Consider the following 22,135-nt stretch of genomic DNA (forward strand, 5'->3'; position numbering starts at 1 on the left):
GGCCCCACCTTGTTGAGCTCCCGCAGCTTGCTCTTGGCGACGGCTGCATCCTCCTGCTCTGTGGCCAGCAGCTTCTCCTTCTCTTCCAACTGGCGTTTCAGAATCACTACAGGGTCGCCCTTCTGAGTGGCCTGGAGAGGCCCACAGAGCCACATTTAACAGGAGGCACGCAGATGCGGGGTTTGAGCCCCAGTCCAGCCCTCAAACCCTGACCCACGAGCAGAGCCCTGGCTGGATGGTGTAGGAGTGGTTCCTTGCCAACCACACACACACGCGGAGGGGAGGTCCCACCTCAGCTGCCCGGCCCGTCAGGCCTTGGGCCCGCGGGTGCAGGAGCTGCTTGAACCCAAAGCTCTGGACCCCGGGGGCAGTTGTGGGGAGCATGGTGTTTCCCTAACCCAGGTTGATGGTGGTCAGGGCCTCTCCCTGGCCTGCTGGAGGCCATTGGCCATTGTTCCCGGCTCAGTGCCCAGCCCTGAGCGGTGGTGTGGGGCCAGCTGAAGTGTGGAGGCTGGGCTGGGGGTGGGGAGGGTGTATTCTGGGTGTACTGGCCTGAGGCCAGGCCTCTCTTGTGGAGGGGTGTGGTCAGCATGACATCCAGCCACTCAAGCCCAGGAGACGGACAGAAGCTCACTGAGCAAAGAGCTCCTGTGACCCCAGGGCCCGTCTCCCCTCAGCGGGGGCCAGGGCTGAAAGAACCCAGTGGCCTTGGGACAGGGACCACCAGGCTGGCTCTCAGAACACTCCCCAGACATCTCTCACCTCTGAGGCACCACAAAATCCTCTAGCAAAATTACCTATGATGCAGGCTCTGTGTAAGGAACAAACGTGCCCCACAGCACTTCCTGGGGGCAGCTCGTGGCCTCTGCACCAGAGGGGGAAAATCCAGACAGGCAAGCATCTTCCCTCCTGCCCCCAAGCCCTGGCCACAAACCAGTGGGCCAGCTCCTGCGCCCGCCTTGATGCCCCTCCTGTAGTGGCAGCTGGGCTGACTCACCCAGCCATCCCAGGAAGGGGCAGCAAGGAGGCAGGTGGAGGGGTTTCAAGGACCTTCTGTGCAGCTGGACAAGCCCCAGGGAGGCCGGGGCCCTGGGACCACGTTGGGTATGGGGGTGGCCCCTGGCCAGCTGCCTGCAGCTGCAGTGGCACCAAATGTGGCAGGGGGGCCCACCTTGTGCCACGTGTCCTGAACGATGCCCGCCTTGTCGGCCAGAATCTCCATGAGCCGCTGGGCCTCTCCCTCGCTGAGCACCATGCTTCCAACAGTGGAGACCAGCGTCTTGTAGGGCAAGTGTAGAGTGCCATTGGCATCTGGGGGCCCTGTGGATGGAGGGGAGGGTGGGCATCACACACAGGCACAACAGCCAAGCCCAGCATACCCCAGAGCAGGAGCCAGTTGGGGTCCTGCCCAGACAGCACAGAGATGGTCCCCAGTAGAGAAACACTGAGCGTCCCTGGGCTGGAGGAGACAACCCCTGACCTTTTCATCATCAGGAGCAGACGTGGGCAAGGCACACTCTCCCCAGCCAATGGCCCGGTCCAGCTCGGGCTCTCACCACCCAGAGAGGCTCACAGCCCTGCCAAGACCGCCCACCCACTCCGTGGCTCTCGGGTCCAGACTGACCAGCGAGCCCATCAGCCCAACGGCTGCAGCCCCACATTGAGGAGGGGGAAGCCACCTCCCACGTGTCCCGGTCCAGACCCTCTATTTGCAGCTCTCCCCGGATGAAGAGTAAGGCAGGTTCCAGGAGGGATGGCTGGGCCAGCCTCATCCAGGCCTGGCCACCTGCTGGGCTGGGAGCACCTGACCTGTTAGAGGACACAGCGCCAGGTGCCAACAGCCAGCTGTCACCCCTGGATACCCCCAACATCCCTACAAGAGCTCCGCTTTCTCACAGGCCCTCATGCAGCCCCAAAGGCAAGAGGGGGTGAACAGGGACGCCCCTGTTCTCATGCTGCGGCTCCAACCTGCCCTCGGCGGAAAACAGGGCCCCAAACGAGCCGAAACAAAGCAGAGTGGCTGCCCACAGCGGCACCTGCCGCCAAGCCCACCTCGCCGAGGATGAGCGAGGCGGAGGTTTCCATGGCAACACGAAATTCTCTGCCTGTCACAATATTTTCATCACACGTGAAAACACTTGGCAGAATGCCCTTGTAAAGGGGACGAGGGGGTGGGGGTGTGTGGTTGCTACAAGTACCTTCACTCAGAACTTCTTGACCTGCAAAGCTCGGGAATGAAAGATAACCAGACTAACATTCAGGCCTAGAGCTCAAGGTGTCATGGAAACTGGGGGTGGAGGGGTAGCGCCCTTCAGTCTTCACAGTTGTCACTGAAATATGTATGTTAAATAATTTTAATGGAGAACTTCTGCACCCAAGGGGCTTCCGTTGCGGCTCAGCTGGTAAAAAATCTGCCTGCAATGCGGAGACCTGGGTTTGATCCCTGCGTTGGGAAGATCTCCTGGAGAAAGGAAAGGCTACCCACCCCAGTATTCTGCCTGGAGAATCCCACGAACAGTATAGTCCATGGGGTAGCAAAGAGTCGGGCACGACTGAGCACCTTTCACTTACTCACTCTGCACCCAAGAGACAGCTCGAGGACAGCTAAGCCCAGAGAGAAGGAACGAGTCGGATGCAGGCCCCACAGTCAGCGCCTTGGTCTCTGGGCTTCCTCTCCTCTGGTCAGCTGGAAGCCCGATGTTCCTGCCTGGGTTCTCCAGAAGAGGGCGCCCACTGGGTCAGACCTGCCAGGACAGCCTGGCTGAGGCCGGCCACTCAAACCTCCTTCCTGCTCTCTGGACTCAGAGAGGCAGGCCTGCCCCTGAACTGCCCACACGCAGCCACCAGCCTCGCGGGCACCTGCCAGGGGGCTGGTGGTGGGAACAGGAGTGGTTCCCGGAGGGGCACACACCAGATTCTGAAACCTGGTATGAAAAGAAAGAATGTCAAGGATCTGCAATAATTTTTCATACTGATTGCAAGCTGAAGTGATACAGCATTTGGGGTAAACTGGGTTATGTGAAATACATCATTAAAGCGAATTCCATTTGTCTTTCGTTCGCCTTTCTTAATGTGGCTCACAGTGTATTTCCACCGGACAGACTGGCTACTCTGTTCCAGCCTTGGGGACCCCAAGCACTGCCTGCCCCAGACTGCCTATCTTCCCAGGCCCAGGAGTGGTCTGGGGAAGGGGACTCAGCAGCTGGACGATGCAGCTATGTGTCCATAAGGAACACCTCTCCCTTCACAGTGTCACCCCAGGGGTCTCACACATGCGTCTTTTCTGGAGGGCCTGCTGCACAGACTGGGAGAGTGTCATCCTAATACATGTCTGTTAAAACTGTCTCACGTAATTACACTCAATTGTATTAGACTTCCTAATCAAACAAAGTAATACAAAACTTGTAAAGCTATGCAATAGTGAAGTTTACTTCCCCTTGCTCACCCCAACAGAAAATTTCACGGCCTTCTCCACCCCCATATAAATACTTCAAAATTATTTTCAGAGACGTCACGTTATATTTCTCCATTAAGGCTAAGGACGGTACCATCTCTAGTCTCCCCAAATCAGGGGAAGTAAAACTGAAAGAAAAGAACCGAGAAGCAGGAACCTGAGCCCCACGTGAGTGGCATTTATTTCTGGGTTTCAAGGTCTTCTGGCCAAACCCCCAGCCCTAAGCTCAAGCCCACAGGGGCCGGGGACTGGGTATTGGGGGCGGGCGGTAGGCGGCACACTGACCCACACATGGGACTAACATTCCTCCAGCAAACACTCCAAGGCTAGAAAGAATCCTTGGGGCTGGTAAATCTTAAGGCCCCAAGATAAATCTCTCGAAGACTCAACATCTGTTCTGTGAAGCCACGGGCCTCACCAAGACCATGTGGCCGTGAACTCCCTGAAGACAGAGGCAGCCAAGGCTTTGCGCACGATGGTGCATCTGAAATTCCAGGTGCGCACAGGCCAGAGGCCTAGGGGAGAAAGCCGGTGGCAGGAGGGCAAGGTGGCCAGGCAGGGCCAGTGTCTCATGGAGTCAGTTCAGGGCTGAACCTATCCACGGGCCGGTTTTAGTCTGCAGGTCTGCAGGCAGTGGGTACCCTGTCAGAACAAGGGCCCTGGAGCCCTGAGCTTGAATTCCGGCTCAACTCCTTGCCAGCTGGGCATCCTAGGGCAAGCGGTTTCACCTCTCTGCGCCGATTTCCTCATCCATGAGGAAGGGTGACAATCACTCCTCCCCCACACGACAGGTTAAATGGCAACGCGCTGGGCACAGGGAAAGCACCGCAGGGTCCATGAGCAGGGCCGGGCACACCCCAGACCCGGCCCCTCCCTGAGCAGACAGCACCCCAGGGGGAACTTGTTCCAAGGGGTCCCCTTCCTCTGCCCCCCGATGATCGCTGCAGACAAGTCATGCCAAGCCAGCGCCATGGCCTGTGCCCCTTTAGCCCCTGCCTTGCACACAAGGTCACGGGGGCAGCATGTTTAGAAAAGCTAGGAGCCTGTGTCTCCTTGGGCCCTCAGCCCCGAAGCACACACCACTCGTATAACATGCACAAGCCTCAAATTCCAGAACTGCACTCCCGTCTGTGACCACGCTTGGAGGCTTAATCACCCAACATCACTCCAGTCCTGCAGAGGGCATGGAAGTCTCCCTCTCAGTGTCGACTGAGGGGTCCCTCGGGGAGAAGCCCGTGAATGGTCTCAGCCAATGGGTGCTTGGTGGGCTCCCCGCGCTGCTTCGGTCCCTGGAAGCCCTGCCCTGCTCATGCCTGGCTCAGCCCATGACAGGGTGACGTCGGAGCTGCTCCAGGAACCGCACTTGCGACAGACAGCTGGGATCCAGCCGGGGTGGTCGCCAGGCCCCAGGATGGTCATCAGGAGGTGCCAGCTCCATGCTGGTCGCTGCTGCAGGTTCCCTAAACCCTGCCTAGGGGGTCTCCCAACACCAAGTATGCATCGACTATGTACCCTGCAGTCGGCAAAATGCAGGTGGGAGGGAAGGAGGCAGGACAAGGAAGGAGACCCCAGACACGGAATCAACAGAGCCCCAAGGACCCCTAGGGAGCGGCCATGGCAGCAACGCTGAGAGGGCTTCTATCGCAGGAGATGCTCATGCCAAATGCTCTGGGCAGAGAGCAGCGAGGGCTGGGGCTCCAGGAAGGGAGGGAGCAGCAAAGACAGGCACCAAAGGCGGCAGAGCAGAGGCAGGCAGGGCTATAGCGGGTCCCAGGCGTCACGGGCCCTGGGGATCCAGGTGTCACCTCGTGGGCAAGGGAGCATCACTTGGGAGTGAGCCGGGTCTGCACCTGAGGACGCCGGGGGACCAGGCCGGTCAGGGATGAATCCAGGCCAGGGGCTGAGCGTGCTTAGGAAACTGGGCGGCGACAGAGACCCTGTGTTAAGCCTGGGGCTCTGAGGGCGGGACACACAGTGCAGTGTCAGGGCTGGGGGAGGACATCCAGACCAGTCCCCAATGCCTCTGCACAGCTGTCATCCCAACTGTGTGGGTGGGGGGCCGTGCATGGTCCCCTGGACAGGAAGCCAGAGTCCAGCCTCGGGAAGCCCTCCAGGACATCCCCAGTCACCTGAGCCATACCCAGGCCACAGGCCCAGGCCCCCAGGAAGGGCCCCCTGCCCTCCTAGAAGCCAGCACTTCTCGACCAATCATGAGACTCAGAGACAAGACAAGCTCCTGACTCCCGCTGACCCCAAGGGCAGAGGGCGGCCCCCATTCAGAGTGGCCGGCAGGCCACCCATCTCCAGAAACAGGAACCTGAGCCAGCACCATCACGGCCCCCACCCTCCAGGAGCACGGACAGTGGCCGTGAAGGATTCTCCTGAGCCTTCAGGAAAGGGGTCCCCCCCAGGCCCTCAATGGACGAGCCCCCAGATGCGGCAGAGGCGCAGCTGTGGCTCCGGCCGGGCTGAGACTATGGCAGTGGACGGGCCCTGGCAGCACAAAGACGGTCGACTGCAAGCCCGTCTCAGGCCAGAGCCCAGCACCACCCGGGCCGTCTGCCCCGACAGGGTGAGGGCCCTGCACAGTGGTGCACTGGCCCCGGGCACCTGGCATCTCGAGGGCACTGGAGCAAAGCACAAGTAATGCCGAGAGCAATCGTACCGGGGCCTCTGAGTCAGGCCTTCTCATCTGGTTAGAGACAAAAGTCATCTGCTGACAGACTGGGAGCTTGTCCATATAATGATGCCTCATGGAATTTTTTTTTTTTAATTCTACAAATTGAATGACTTTTTCTCTTTATATACTTTTGCTCCCCCCACACCAATTTTAATAAAACCCATTTTAGATTTAAAAAAAAAAAGAACACATCACAGTATTTCTTTAAGAAATACAACCCTGGAGGACCTGTGGGCGAGATCCTTCCTCGGGCCTCAGACAGCCATGAGGTCTGACCTACGGCCGGCAGAAAGGACGGGGGACGGACAGCCTTGGGCCCCTGTCCCGGCAACGATGGGAGACCCGGTGCTGCCACGTGTGAGAGGGCTGACCAGGAATGACCGGAAAGCTCTGGAAGAACGTCTTCCAGCAGCTTCTCTAAGGCGTGACAGTGCCGCACTGACACGAGACTCGCCTCCCCAGGGGATGTTTTGTTCTTTTGAAAAAGAAGAAAAGGAAAAGCTGGGTTTGAAGAACTTACACAGAAAGTGAATTAAATAAAGGCTCATGAGCCGGTAGGTTTCTTCAGAGCTTCCGACCCTGAGAAACCGAGTTTAGTTTGAAAGAGAGGATCAAGCATGGTCTCACCAGCCCCCGTATCCTGGGGAGAGGGGCGGGCGCAGATGGAGACCCAGGCCCAGGGTGCCTCACCCCCCCACCCCTTCTGGGAAATCTCAAAACAGACTTGAACTCTAGTGACTGCTGTCAGAGAACAGGCAGAGATACAAGCCCACCTTATAGAACGCTGGGGGATAAACGCATAGAAGGACCCCTGCCCTCACCCCAGGCTGGGGTGCAGCAGGACCCCGGGGTGCAGTTCCTGTCCAGTCATACAGCCTGAGATGGGGCCCTGCAGACTACACACACCTGGAGTGATGTTCTCCTGGCCACTTTGGGTCACAGAACACGGCTCCAGTCCTGTGTTTCCCGGGGTCTGGCAGCAGCAGGAGGCCTCTCATAACACGGAGTTGATGGCCCCAGGATGCAAAAACCTCCTTTCTCTCTCATCCGACCTTAGTGCCCACCGTCAGCTGGGTGCCCAGGGGTGGGGACACACTGAGAAGGACTGGCTGCTTCCTTCCTCACCCGGGGCCCCCAAAGAAGCAGGAGGCCCTCTCGCTGCTCAGAGGCCACTTGGGGTCCTGCAGTCAGGGCTGGGCTGCCTCCTGACACCCAAAGTGGTGCAAGCTCCACCATGGTCCAATGAGGGCCTGTTTCCTCAACTCACAGACAAATGTGGAATTTTTCTCTCCCACTAACAAGAATACATGTTATAGAAAAACTAGAAAGTGTAGATGGGTGAAGGGAAGAAAATAAGTCACTCACAGACCTCCCCTCAAAGACGGCCTTTCTCCCACGTAGACCTGTGAGCATATGACTCGTGGGGCCTAAGGGCATCTCCACCTCCCAGAGGCTGGCGGGGCCCAGCTGGTATGGTCTCTGGCCCAGGGTTTAGGCCCAAGTCTGCAGGATGGATGGCATTTGGCATAAAGCCAGGGCACAGAGTCTAAGAGGAGGGTCCCCCAGGCGCCCTCCTGCCCCCCTCCCCACCTCAGTGACACCCACAAACCAAGCCCCCTGGCAGCATAAGGGCTCGGGCCCAACTCAGAAGGTGCCTCCTGTCCAGCCCAAGCCCGTGTGTCCGGTTCAGGGGGCCTGGTCTGGGCCACGTTCACGTGGACGCGAGTCCAGGAGCTGGAGAGACAGCCCTGTCAAGAGGGTCCCAAAGCACACCCACAGCCACACACTTCCTGGGCAAGAAGCTGCTTTCCTGACCAACGCAGACGCTAGCTGCGGTGACTCTCAAGACAGCAAACCAGGGGAGGCCTGGATGGTGCCACCAATGCTCGGGAGCTTCAATTCCAGAAATTTCTACTTCACAAGGATTCCATGAATTCCCTCTTCTCCAGACAGTGGGAAGAGAACCCAACCTTCTGTTTCATAACCAAGTGTTTTCCTCTAGTCCACACCTGGGTTCCTAATGGCCTCCAACGTTACCTGCATCTCCACACAGCCACGTGAGATGCTCACGTGGGCTCATCACTGAGGGGACCGTCCGCCGTGCCAGGCCTTTGGTGAGCAAGGTGGATGGGGCTGTCTCCCTAAGTTAAAAACGCACCTGCCTTCTGATGAAGCAGCGACACATCTAGGACCTGACGCTATGGAGACCCTCACCTGGTGGGACACGGACGTCACTGAGGCAGTTAATTTTAGCAGCAACAGAAGGGCTCACTGCTTCAGAGCATTTAAATACATTACATTATGCTCAGGCCATGGACGACAACACAGTCTATTCAGGACCATCCTTCTTCCTGACCTGCTGGCCTCGGGCCAGCACCCTATTGTCATTCCAACAGTTTGAGAAAGTGTTCACATATCAGTCAGAACCAGCCTTCCAACAGTCACTTAAAAATCTATTCAGTATTCTTACTTATTTTTCCCTCAAGAGGTGACTTTCAAGCCCATTGAAATTTTGGCAGGAAGAATAATAAACTACTAAGTAACCAGGGAGTGATAATCATTCTATCATGTATAATCTTTCTTGTCCTGAACCACAGTATTTTTTCCTGTTCAAACTTCCTCTTATCCTACACCTCAGGTGAGCGGCTTTGTGGGTTCACACAGGTCAAAAGTTAGGTCTTCCTCCCAACAACGCTTTTTGTTACCTGCCAATTCTGCCTTCCTTTCTAATGTGAAGTTTCTGTTTCATGCCTTATTTCAAATGTCCACGGCCTTACAGGGTCATGATGATCCCAGGAAGCTCTGATGCGGGAGAAGCCAGAGAACAGACCAGCTCTCACCTACATCTCTGCCGTCTGCCTCCAGGGCCCTCGGCCCCGGGTCAGGTACAGCATTGCCTTGAAGACAGGGAAGTGTGCTCCCTCCACCCGTGGGGCCAGGGCCAAGGCTGAGTGGGTTTTTAAAGGGCCTGAGAGGTTGTCATGACCTGTGGGGCAAACGTAGGCTGGTCCCTGAACCTCACACAGAGCACAGTGTGGTCTGAGAGAATGTTCCCCCAGCAGGAAAGCGGATACAGTTTCAGAAAAAGACAAGAGAGGGGAGACAGCTACAAACAGAGGGCTTGCCTAACTTGGCAGAGGCCCCAACATTTCAGGCCCCTAAGATGCCTCACCAAGACAAATGCAATTAATCTTCCGAGTTGACTAATGGCTAATCTAAGAAAGAAAGAAATCTAGCAAGAGAAAAAGAGAGAAAGGGGACGGGGAGCAAGGAAACACTGGACTACTCTATCAAGTGAGGGGTGGACATGAAACAGGAACTCACAGGTCGAGTTTCTACAGTGATCTGCTCTGAAAAGGTAATGGGAAATCCATGTTCTATGCATTATCTAACAACATGTGTATCTGATACATAATATCTATTTTAACGTTCTATAATGCTCCCTTCCACAACTGGGATGGGAGGTAGCAAAGAGGGAAACCTGGAAGGCAGGGGGTGTGGACACCACTGCTTCTTAGGAATAGCATCCTGCTGTCATTCACTCAATAAACATGGAGAAAAGAACAAAGCTATGCTAAAGCACCGCAGGAGGCAAGAATGCAGAACAGGCTGACAGAACGCCACCAGACGTTCAAGAGAGACTGCAAGACACAGAACTGTTCTCGTTCTTGACGGTGTGGTAGAGGGAATCGTCACCTCTTCCGAACTCACACCTTTCCCCACTGGACTTCCTCTTGTTGACTCAGCCTCAGTCTCACAACTTGCTCTAGGCAACAGGACCCTAATTTGAGAAGTGCCTTTTTACAGCTCTGCCACAACCATGAGAAGGTCCTCTGCCCTCGAGAGTCACTGATGCCTTGGCCTGGGCCCCAGAATGAACACGTGGAAGTTGACCCAAGAGTCAACCTGTGGCAGGAGCCAAACTAGTTAGAGGTAACACAGACCAGTCAACTTCCACCCAAATCAACAGAAACATGAGCAAGAATGAATGACTGATGCTGCAGGGCCCTCAGTTCGGGGATGTTTGTTATGCAGCCTTGTTGTGGCAACAGCTGACTGATACAGATGGCTTCCCCACAGGGAATCTACAAGCCACTTAGAGACAGCTCGTCTCTCCACATTAATAAAGAAACCAAAGCTACTTACCAGGCTCACCCTTCTTCTTTGACCCAGACTTCTTCTTTGCAGGAGCCTCTTGCTTTGGTGCTTCCTGGCTCTGGACCATGTCTGCATTTTTGCCCTGGGTAGGAGCTGACTCTGCCTTTTTACCCTGATTGGCAGATGCATCCACCTTCTTGCCCTGGTTGGGGGACCCTTCTGACTTTTTGCCTTGGTTTGAGGTTCCCTCTGCCTTTTTCCCTTGATTTGGGGTCCCATCTGCTTTTTTCCCCTGGTTCGCAATACCCTCCACCTTTGTGCCCTGATTAGCAACTGAATCTGCCTTTTTGCCCTGATTCTGGCCTGCCTCCACTTTTCTGCCCTGGTTCTGGGCTCCCTCTGCCTTCTTGCCCTGGTTCTGGGCTCCCTCTGCCTTCTTGCCCTGGTTCTGGGCCCCCTCTGCCTTCTTGCCCTGATTGGGGGTCCCTTCTGCCTTCCTACCCTGGTTCTGGGCCCCCTCTGCCTTCTTGCCCTGGTTGGGGGTCCCGTCTGCTTTTTTACTCTGGTTTTGAACCGCTTCTACCATTTTGCCCTGGTCCAGGGTACTCTGCTCTTTTCTGCCCTGATTCTGGTTCCCCTCTGCCTTTTTTCCCTGATTCTGGTTCCCCTCTGCTTTTTTGCCCTGGTTCTGGGCCCCCTCTGCTTTCTTGCCTTGGTTCTGGGCCCCCTCTGCCTTTTTGCCCTGGTTCTGGGCCCCCTCTGATTTCTTCCCTTGGTTCTGGCCCCCCTCTGCCTTTTTGCCCTGGTTGGGGGTTCCCTCTGATTTCTTTCCCTGGTTCTGGGCCCCCTCTGCTTTCTTGCCCTGGTTTTGGGCCCCCTCTGCCTTCTTGCCCTGGTTCTGGGCCCCCTCTACCTTCTTGCCCTGGTTTTGGGCCCCCTCTGCCTTCTTGCCCTGGTTGGGGGTTCCTTCTGCCTTCTTGCCTTGGTTCTGGGCCCCCTCTGATTTCTTGCCTTGGTTCTGGGCCCCCTCTGCCTTCTTGCCTTGGTTCTGGGCCCCCTCTGATTTCTTGCCTTGGTTCTGGGCCCCCTCTGCCTTCTTGCCTTGATTCTGGGCCCCCTCTGTCTTCTTGCCTTGGTTCTGGGCCCCCTCTACTTTCTTGCTCTGGTTGGGGGTTCCCTCTGATTTCTTGCCTTGGTTCTGGGCTCCCTCTGATTTCTTGCCTTGGTTCTGGGCCCCCTCTGATTTCTTGCCTTGGTTCTGGGCCCCCTCTACCTTCTTGCCCTGGTTCTGGGCCCCCTCTCCCTTCTTGCCTTGGTTCTGGGCCCCCTCTGATTTCTTGCCCTGGTTCTGGGCCCCTTCTGCCTTCTTGCCCTGGTTCTGGGCACCCTCTCCCTTCTTGCCCTGGTTCTGGGCCCCCTCTGCCTTCTTGCCTTGGTTCTGGGCCCCCTCTGATTTCTTGCCCTGGTTCTGGGCCCCCTCTGCCTTCTTGCCTTGGTTCTGGGCGCCCTCTGCTTTTTTGCCTTGGTTCTGGGCCCCCTCTGCCTTCTTGCCTTGGTTCTGGGCCCCCTCTGCCTTCTTGCCTTGGTTCTGGGCGCCCTCTGCTTTTTTGCCTTGGTTCTGGGCGCCCTCTGCTTTCTTGCCTTGGTTCTGGGCCCCCTCTCCCTTCTTGCCTTGGTTCTGGGCCCCCTCTCCCTTCTTGCCTTGGTTCTGGGCCCCCTCTGCCTTCTTGCCTTGGTTCTGGGCGCCCTCTGCTTTCTTGCCTTGGTTCTGGGCGCCCTCTCCCTTCTTGCCTTGGTTCTGGGCCCCCTCTCCCTTCTTGCCCTGTGTAGAGCTAGTAGCAGGGGCACTACCTTTGGCGCCCACTGGGGACACCACCACCATAGGCACCTCCTTGGGAGCAGCTTCCAAGATGGCAGCCTTTGAGGCAAGAACCTGGATGGAATTCACTACAGAGCTGACTGCTGGTTCCACCTTTGCCACTTTTTTCTCCTTCTTCTTTTTGTCCTTTGGGGAAGAAGCCAGCTTCTCTTGAGGCATGGCTGATACTGTGGCTACAGGGGCAGTGACCACAGGGGACTGGACTGAGGTTGGAGCCACCGCCACTGCAGGTGCCCACACTGGGTCCTTGGGGAGGATGGTCACTCCAGGGGTGGGCTCATGGTCAGGTATCTTCCCGTTGGGCTTCTCCTCCTTTTTCTTGGTCTTTCCTTTCTTCTCCACTGTCTTCTCCTTCTTCTTCTTTTCCACTTTCTGGTGGTTGGTCTTCGCCATTTCCTTGCGCTGGTTGGCCAGAGCTTCTTCATACGACGTCTCCTTCATGGAGAAGGTTGACACGAGGAAGATGCCGATGGCAGAAACAACCATGAATCCACCAAAGACCACAACCCCCAAGGTCTGAGTGTCGTAAATATCCATCCTGGCTGGTTTTCCTTTCACCTGCCAAATACATACACGGCAGTTACTTTCTGTAGAAACCGAGGCATTTGACAGTCACCGTCCCCACTCGCAGCACCTAACATATGGTTCCACTAATCCTTCAGACTGATAAAATCAAAGAAGAAACAAACCAGGCAATCTCTGCTGTCACCTGTTCTCCCTGCCCCCTCAGAAGTGAGCAACTTTTACACAAGCTGGGACACATGAAGCCATGGAGAGATGGCAGCAGGCAGCTCCATGACCAGGGCATGTGGCGCCCATGCAACTCAGGAGCCGTGACCCCAGGTCAAGATGTTCCCCACCACAGGGTCAAAGATGCACATGAACACAAGCACGGCCAGTGTTAGGTAACTGGAAGTGGTAAGGACTGTGTCAGAGTGCCAACTACATCAGGAGCAGGAGTCACCCGGTCACAGGTGATGACTGTAGAAACGTGAGCACTAGGCTGATGAATCTTTTGCCTTCTCATATCAGGACAGATTTTTCCCCTCCTCAACTCAAGTTGACTGATATTAAGAATACCATGTGAGTCAAATCAAACACAGCTGCTGGCTCTCGCTCACAGCATCCAGGCCAGCGGGTCTCATGAGCGCTCTTTCTCTGCTGCCCCCTTTTCCCCAGGCCTGATAAACACAAGTACCCACCCAGGGGCAGAGATGAGAACCTGCACATTACAATCCCAAAGGTGATCAACGTGTGGTGAGGAAAATCGGAGCCTGTGAATCCGCACATTAGGAAACAGGAAATATCAGTCCTGGGAGGCTGACCAAGTAAGACCTCAGGTCTGAATTCCACATCCAGAGGCTGCAAAGAGGGAGGGGGACAGCGTCACCAGGTCCACTCCTCACCTTGGGGAGAGGACCCTTTGTCTGATGACACACTCCCAACCACGAGTATGAACTACCCTTCTCGCTGGCTGGGGACCAAAGTCCACAAGGTTGGAGGTGGCCAGGTCCACACCCAACAGCTGTCAGCCGGGCTATACCTGACTTCAGCGAGGAACTCCAAGGGGTCCGTTTCTTGGATACACTCAACGTTTACCAACTAATTTTGCTGCTGGTATCATAGTTCCAGTGCCCTGACCTGGGGTCAGACCTGACCTGCTGACCCAGGAGGACCAGCAGTGCAGTAGCTATGGGAACGCGTGTGTGAGAGGCTGGGGGAGGGCAGGGGCAAAGGAGGAGAGCTAAGCGGTTCCCCAAATCTCTGGAGCTGGGATAGGCCAGGCCCAGGCTTCTCAGTGGCTTAAAATGAGATTTCTCTTCCTGTGCGAGTGGGGGCTTCTAAACAGCCATGGAATCCAAATTTTGACATTAGCGGGTTTGAGAGGAGGGACTGAGCTCAGCATCCTATTCTAAGGAAAATCACTCTCATCGTAGGAAAAACGTACGACTTTGCTGTCTTTCTACGAAACCCCTGCAGGAGGAGGGTGGACTATGTATGCCCTGCTCTCCAGGGCAGCACCTTCCTCAGGGGCAGCTGGACACTTACCTCTCCCAGATTGTTGCCGGGGGCTGCAGCTCTGGGTCAAACTCCACATCCTCGTCCACAAGCCCGAGGGGGCTCATGGAGCCTCCAGGTCTTGGGGCAGCGAGTTCTGACCTCTGGCCGTGGGTGCCACACACACACAGAGGTCAGGAGCCTCCGGGACCACACTCACAGCTGAGTGCAAAAAGCCTGGAGGGAGGGGCCCAGGAGGTGGGAGGGTGGGGACAAGAAGCTGGAAGGTTCCACCATCCCCTTCTAATCCCTGCTGTTCGGTGGGTGTCCACAACTGAAATGCTGGGTCCTCACAAGGACCCCTCAGAACTCTGCCAACATGGACATGCTTCAGGTATGAGGCAATAGCATAATCATGACATCCATCCTATTCAGGTGACAAAAATCCTCCGACCTACTGTGCAGCACAGGAAACTCTACCCAATATCCAGGAAAAGAACCCGAGAAAGAGTGGATACAAAACCTCTCTGCAACACTCTTCTCCAGAGGCAGCACCTGGCCAGGGGCCCGGGTCATGCGGCTGCGGGTCTGCAAGCCCTGGGTCCCCAACGTGCCCTGGCGGGCAGGTCCCATGGAGGCCCTGGGCCCCCAGCCCCCAGGACAGGCATTGCCCTGCCCCATCTCAGCTCCCCCACCACTGCCACCCCCAATTTCATCCCCTTTCTAGCACCATGGATTCTGCAGCCGAGTGATTTGGGCAGAAAAGCCATGGATGAAAAGCTGGCTTTGGCTCTCAAGTTAGGCAAACACAGGATACAAGATATTCTCTGTCGGGGGCAGAGTGGAGAGAAGCCAGCTGCGAGAGTATTTCCCTCTGCATGGGCAGACGGACATCTGAGGCCATCACTTCCTACGCTTCCAAATACACTCAAGGTCAGTCTTCGAGGTTAGCCTGCCAGGTGCTCCACACACAGTCAAAGGACCCTGGCAGAAACCTCCCACAAGGTTTTCCACTAGACTGTGCTGTGTGCCGTTGCATCCCGAGTGGGCTGACCACAGAGAATCTGTGCTGTCGATCCCAGAAACTTCTACGAAATGTACACGTTTATTTACAACGGCCGATCTGCTTAGTGTGTGAAGCAGAAGGCCAGCCAGCACAGGGAGCAGACGGCCGGCCCGAGGCTCAGGAACCACTCCCAGGCTCCATGGCTGAAACCCTGGGCCCACCTTGGAGGTGCTGAGGGCATGGCTTTCTTCTGCTCCTGGGAGTAAGGACTGGGGAACAGAGGTTGTGTGGACACCCCAAGCATGGACTACTGTTGCTGATTCACTCAGTCTGACCAGGCTAGTGCAGTTTAGCGAGGTCAGTCCAATCTGGCAACAGGGATTTGGGGTGGTTTTGCAAAAGGACTCTCAACAGCACTCCTGGGGCTGGGTCGTGTCACCACCCAGCTGTGCCATGGGGGGCCATGTGTGGGCACTCCGAGAAACTATAGCAGGGGGTGGGGAGGGGGGTGTCAAAGAGACCCAGCCCCATTTCCTGGGTGTAAGGTGACTTACCAGGAAGGCACAAAACTAAAACAGAATGACAACAGAATAGGGATGTTAGCAGATATGACTGCATCATCAAGTATCTCAAATATACAGAAGATTAAGAAAAATACTCTGAACGTCCATTTATCCACCACCCAGGTTTAGCAAATCCAAATGTTTCCCCCATTTACTTTAGATAAACATTCAGTGTCTCATCTTTCCTTCCACAGAGGACCAACACCCAACGTGCCCCCAAGCTCACCCATGGGTGCCCACCGGTCAAGCCCAGGACCACCCTGGCAAGGGCTGCATGGGACCAGCCCTGCGAGTGTCACTGGGCAACATTTTATCCTCCAGAACACACCATTGGCCCAGGGTGGGCACTGTGCCACCAGATGCTGCCAACTGCTCCCTGGGGCAACACGAGGCCCCATCCTCTCCTCACCCTCTAGACATGTCCCCGCCAGATGCCAGTGATGCTGGGCCTCCCACGGAGATGAGCATTTCACGCTTCTCCTGTGATGTAGCCTACTCACATGCTTGGCCTGTCTTCTGAAGGGCTGCCTTTTTCTTTGATTTATAGGTGTCCTTTACATAGCTTGGATATGAACCATTTGTTGTTTTCAATGTATCCAAGTCTGTGGAACTGACTCCTTGGGAAACACCCTGATGCTAGGAAAGACTGAGGGCAAGAAGAGACAGCGGTGGTAACAGAGGATGAGATGGTTGGATGGCATAACTGACTCAACAGACATGAGTTTGAGCAAACTCCAGGAGATGGTGAAGGACAGGGAAGCCTGGTGTGCTGCCGTCCATGGCGTTGTGCAAAGAGCTGACGTAACTTAGCAACTGAATAACAAGTCTTTGGTTTCATTTTCAACCATCTTGTTTTCACAGTGTTTTCTTGTATCACAGCTATTGCCTCAGAGTCTGGGGCTGCCCAGGTGGCACTAGTGGTAAAGAACCCACCTGCCAATGCAGGAGATGTAAGAGACGCAGGTTCAATTCCTGGGTCGGGAAGATCCCCTGGAGGAGGGCATGGCAACCCACTCCAGTATTCTTGCCTGGAGAATCCCATGGACAGGGGAGCCTGGTAGGCTACAGTCCATGGGGTTGCAAAGAGTTGGACACAACTGAGCGACTTAGCACACCAGCCACAGAGTCAAAGATAATCTGTTTCCTTTTTCTTTTAAGGAAAAAACTTTTGCTCTCCTTTCAATCTAAATAATCACTCAGTCGTGTAAAGAGGCAATGCACTCCCAGGGGCCAAAACTTGAAAGGCACAAAACAGCTGATACAGAGTGAAAACCTCCCTACACCCCTGCCTCAGCCACCCAGGTCCCAGCCACTGGGAGAGAAGCCCTTTACTGTTTTATTTTCTGCCACACACTTCAGAAAGCTTTTCGTAGTTTGGTTTAATCACCTGGGATTTACTCTGGCATATGACAGGAAACAGTGCCAGCTTCTCTCATGGCTTAAATTACCTGGCACCCCTTCTGAACTGGTCCACTCTCCTCCCTTCTCCTCCTTGCACAGCTGCCTCTGTGCCACCAGGTCTGATGGACTTACACTCTGTCCCACCTGCATACTTATCTGTGCCCAGCATCAATACCACATTTTGGCCCACGCATCCCCTCCAAATCCCAATTCCATCGGGATTTTTGAAACAGACTGAATTTACAGATGAAGGTGGGGACAGCTGACTGTACACCATGGGAACTGTCACTGAACAGAGCGTGTAGCACTCCACTTATTTAAATATCCTTTTATATTATACTTGCAAAGAGCTTTAATGATATCTATAGAAAGTCTTACACGTCTTTTTTGTTTTTAAGGTTATTGCTATTTTTAAGTGTACAAGAAAAAGATACCTTTTTCTATTTCTAGCTACAGGCATCCAGCAAAGTTATTTATATTTGCACGTGTGTTGTTTACCCAGATATTACGCTAAACTTTCCTCAAATACAGGAGTTTATGGATTCTCTTCAAGAAAAAAAAAAATCACCTATGAAAAAAGACAGCCGTTTCTTGCTTTCTAAGCCGTATCATCGCATCTCTTTTTCTCATGTCCCTGAGCCCGGCAAGAACTCTGAGCAGGCTTGCTGGTCTTGTCGCTGAGTCTCCATTTCTGATGTGTCACTATTCGATGCTGTGTTGGTAGAAAACTTTTTATGAGTATCAGGTTAAGCTGTCTTATATTCCTAGTTACCTTTCCTTTTTAATAACTGGGCATTAAGTTTGAACAAGTGCTTTTTCTTTATCACTCGACATTTTCTCTAATCTGAAATGGGTTGAACTAAAATAACATACATTCTAGTGTTAACTCACAGATGGTTCTGAGTGTGTAGACACTTCTTGATGGTGAGTCTTTTCCTTCATAATCCCTCACTAGATTTGGTCTGTTGACATTTTTCTGGGGGATTCGGGGGGGTGAGCTCTCATGTGAGGGGAGGCAGAATCGTCCTCAGACTGTGCTTCCACAGTCTTGGCAGCAAGGTCGCCTCAGTCTCATAAGCTGAGGATCACCCCTTTCCCTCTGTTCTTTGCAGATTCAGAAGAAATGGCCTGTAAAACCGTCAGAGTCTGGTTTTTCGCGATCTGTTCCTGGAGGGGGAGGAGTGGGTATAGAGCTGCTTTTTTAAAAAATTGAAATATAGGTGCTGTATAAGATTATATAAGTTACAGATGTACATCATAGTGATTCACAATTTTTAAAGGTTTTTTAAGTATAAAACTGCTCCATCCATAGTTATTATAAAAGATTGGTTATGCTCCCCATGTTGTACAATATACTTTTAGGGCTTGTTTTATTTCATTTTATTTTTGTAGCTTATGTTATACCTCTTAATCCCTTTTCCCTGTCCAGCCCCTCCCCCTTCCCATCCCCCCACTGGTAAACACTAATTTATTTCCTATTATCTGTGAATCTGCTTCTTTTTTGTTATATTCACTAGATTGTTGTATTTTTTAGATTCCACATATAAGTGATAGCACGCGGTATTTTCCTTTCTCTGTCTGACTCATCTCACTTCACACAATACCCTCTAGGTCCAGCACCCTCTAGGTCCACCCATGTTGTGGCAAATGGCAAAATTTCATTCTTTTTCTAATGGCTGAGTAGTATTCCATCAGTATTTCACTATATATAATATACGCATCTGACATCTTCTTTATCCATTCACCTGTCTGTGGACATGCATGTTGTTTCCCCTCTAGACTACTGTAAATACTGTTGCTAGGAACACTGGGGTGCATGTGTCTTTTTGAACTAGTGCTTTTGTTTTCCTTCTGATACATACCCAGGAGCAGAACTTCTGGGTCATATGGTTGTTCTATTTTTAGTTTTTTGAGGAACCTCTATACTCTTCTTTTCCACAGTGGCTGCACCAATTGACATCCCCACCAACTGTGTATGAAGGTTCCCTTTGGTAGAGAGCTGACTTTAACTGCTATTTCAATTTCAGTGATGATTCCAGGACCCGTTTATGGGTTTGTGATTCAGTCTACATAATTAATTTTCATCACTCCTTCTTCTAACTTTTATTGGTTCCTTCTGTTCTTTCTAACTGCTTGACATGAACATTTATAAACTTTCAGGCCTTTTTTTCTTTTTTCTTGTAGGAAACATTTAAGGTAATAAGTTTTCCTGTAAAGTACTACTGTAGCTTCATCCTCCAAGCTACAATGCACTATTTTCATCGGTGCTCAGTTTGAAGTATCTTCCAGTTCCCAAAAGACCTCTGACTCACAAAGTGGCAGCATTAACTTAACATTCCTAACATTCTTAACATTTCTAACATGTGAGGGCTTTGAATTACCATCAACAATCCTAATTCAACTGCACTGTCCATCAGAGGATCCATTCTGTGTGATACAGGTCGAAGCTTTTACACTTGTAACCATGATCCAGGAAGATAACTTGACCCAGGACACATACATGCACCCTCTTATATGCACAATATGTATGAAAGTGAAAGTGAAGTCGCTCAGTCGTGTTCGACTCTTTGTGACCCCATGGACTGTAGCCTGCTAGGTTCCTCTGTCTATGAGATTCTCCAGGCAAAAATACTGGAGTGCGTTGCCACTTCCTTCTCCAACAGTACGTATGTTGCTGCTGCTGCTGCTGCTAAGTCGCTTCAGTCGTGTCTGACTCTGTGCGACCCCACAGACGGCAGCCCACCAGGCTCCCCCGTCCCTGGGATTCTCCAGGCAAGAACACTGGAGTGGGTTGCCCTTGCCTTCTCCAATGCATGAAAGTGAAAAGTGAAGTCGCTCAGTCGTGTCCGACTCTTAGCGACCCCATGGACTGCAGCCCACCAGGCTCCTCTGCCCATGGGATTTTCCAGGCGAGAGTACTGGAGTGGGGTGCCATTGCCTTCTCCAACAGTATGTATATGAACATATAAATAATAAGACTTTCATGAAACAGTAACTCAGTATTTGCATGTGTCATGCACTGGTATCTACTAAGCCATCAACATTTTTTTAAAGTTTTTCACAACAAATTAAATTGACTTTGAGGGTCATGACACGCTGGGCCTGCAGTCTGATAAAGCACTGGCTTGGATTATGGTGTTGGGGTGTTTTGCTAGATTGTGGTCAGCTTTTACGAACATGTCCTATGGCAAAGACTGCAGGCAGAAGGAGAAGGTGGTGGCAGAGGATGAGATGGCTGGATGGCATCACCGATTCAATGGATGTGAACTTGGGCAAACTCCAGGAGATGGTGAGGGACAGGGAGGTCTGGCGTGCTGCAGTCCATAAGGCTGCAAAGAGTCGGACTGAGAGTGACTGAACAACCACAATGTACCCTGTGGACTGAAGGCCGCATGTTCCAGTGTATAACCTTCTGTAGAACCCCATTCATTTTCTGTCAATTTAATCTAACAGCTATTGAGAGCTTTAAGAATCTCCCTCCATGAGCATGGATTTGTCAGTTTCTCCTGGGAATCTGTCAATCTGTGCTTTATTGGGAGGGCATCTTATTAGAATATAAAATCACCCTGCACACATGAGGGGCTGCAGTCAGCGTCTCCTCCAGAACCAGGCGCCCTGCTGCCCACCCGCACCACTTCTCTGGCCTCTCCGGCGTTCTGCCTGGTGGCTCGGGGTGTCTGCCCTGGTGGTGTCTGTGTCAGCAGGCACGGGAGCCACCGGTGACACTGTCGCCAGAACAGGTCGGGCCGCCGTGTCCTCCTGCAGACTCGGCTCCCCTGACCTGCCTTCGTCACATCATTTGCTTCAGAAAGCTGAGTCAGGTTTTGGATCGTTCCCCAAGGCCACAGGCCCATTTCTGACGCTGGCGTTAGTGTATCAGTACAGGGAGCTCTGAGGTCCTCCATGGCCATGTGCTGTGTCCATCACTTGAAGTCAGTCTTGTGTTTGTTCGTTTGGGGTCAAGGAAGGTTTTGTCTTGAACAAAACTTATGAAGAAATGCACTGAAGGCGGAGCTCTCCTAGGCATGTTCACCCCTGTGCCCACTGTGGCTGTGACTCAGAGTGCAGAGCCACAGTCCTGAGCATTTGCCTTATTTTAAGTGTATGATGAAGACCCTTCTTCAGTCATTAAAGAATGTGTCTTTAATACGAAAAAAAAAAAAAAAATCAGAACTGTGACATCTTCCTAATAAAGTGTCTACTATTTTATCCTCTATTATAAAGTGATCCTCTTTATCCCTAATGATTTTTTTTCACTTCATTGTCTGATTATTTTAAAAGTTACATCAATTTCTGGGGAGGGTTAATATTGGCCTAGAATCATTTTCTGTTCTTCACTTTCAACCTTTCTGGGGTCATGTTTTAAGTGGAACTCTTAAAAATAGCATATAGCTGGACGAGCATGGCAATTTGTCTTTGTAACTGGTAGGTCCAGTTCATCAACATCTACTGTGATTCGCTGTGTATTTGGACTCATTTACACCTTCATCTTGTTATTCTTGTCTACAGTACTTTTTCTTTGCTTATTCCTCACTTATTCTCTTATTTTGCATTCCACTAGACATCTTGTCCTCTGCATTTGAAAGTTACACTCTTCTGCTTTTGTGTGTGTCTATGTGCAAGTGCTCTTTTAAAAAATTGTGATTAATAAAAAAAAAATGTGATTAAAATGCCTTTTCCCCTTACATTCTCTTAACACACACACCTGACAGCAGACACTTCCCAGCAAAGGGAGCGCCACAGAAGGCTTGGGTCTGGGGCCTCCATGAAGGGGGGTTCCTTTCCCCCCAAGCTGCTTCTCCCTCACACACACCTGGACCACCTGCAGGTACTCTGCAGTTCCAGACACTCATGCTTCTGTTTCCCAAATGGTCCCCCGTCTGTCTGCTAGTCACTGCTTCCTGCGTCACAGGCCTCCTGCATCTCTGAATCTCCCCAAAGCACATCCTTGACCACCTGGTTCATCAAGAATCTCCTCTTAGCAACATTCTCAGTTCTTGCAGCCCTGAAAGGATTTCTTTCCTTCACTGTCATTCACCATGAATGGTTAGCTGAG

The 22,135-nt window shown here is 52.8% G+C and overlaps 1 protein-coding gene across 4 annotated transcripts in view; it reads right to left on the bottom strand.

Annotated features, from left to right (window-relative positions):
- The window catches only part of RRBP1 (ribosome binding protein 1), a 48,165-nt gene that overhangs the window by 14,447 nt on the left and 11,583 nt on the right, over positions 1–22,135 (bottom strand). For all 4 annotated transcript variants that reach the window (XM_061436284.1, XM_061436287.1, XM_061436283.1 and 1 more), the window contains 3 exons: positions 10,281–12,669; positions 1,172–1,320; positions 9–131 (listed from right to left, as the gene is read on the bottom strand). In XM_061436284.1, coding sequence (XP_061292268.1) covers positions 9–131; positions 1,172–1,320; positions 10,281–12,648 — 2,640 coding nt within the window. In that variant the 5' untranslated portion in view covers positions 12,649–12,669. The remainder of the gene's footprint in view (positions 1–8; positions 132–1,171; positions 1,321–10,280; positions 12,670–22,135) is intronic.

The sequence above is a fragment of the Bos javanicus genome, chromosome 13 (genome assembly GCF_032452875.1).
Source record: "Bos javanicus breed banteng chromosome 13, ARS-OSU_banteng_1.0, whole genome shotgun sequence".
Taxonomy (NCBI): Eukaryota; Metazoa; Chordata; class Mammalia; order Artiodactyla; family Bovidae; genus Bos; species Bos javanicus.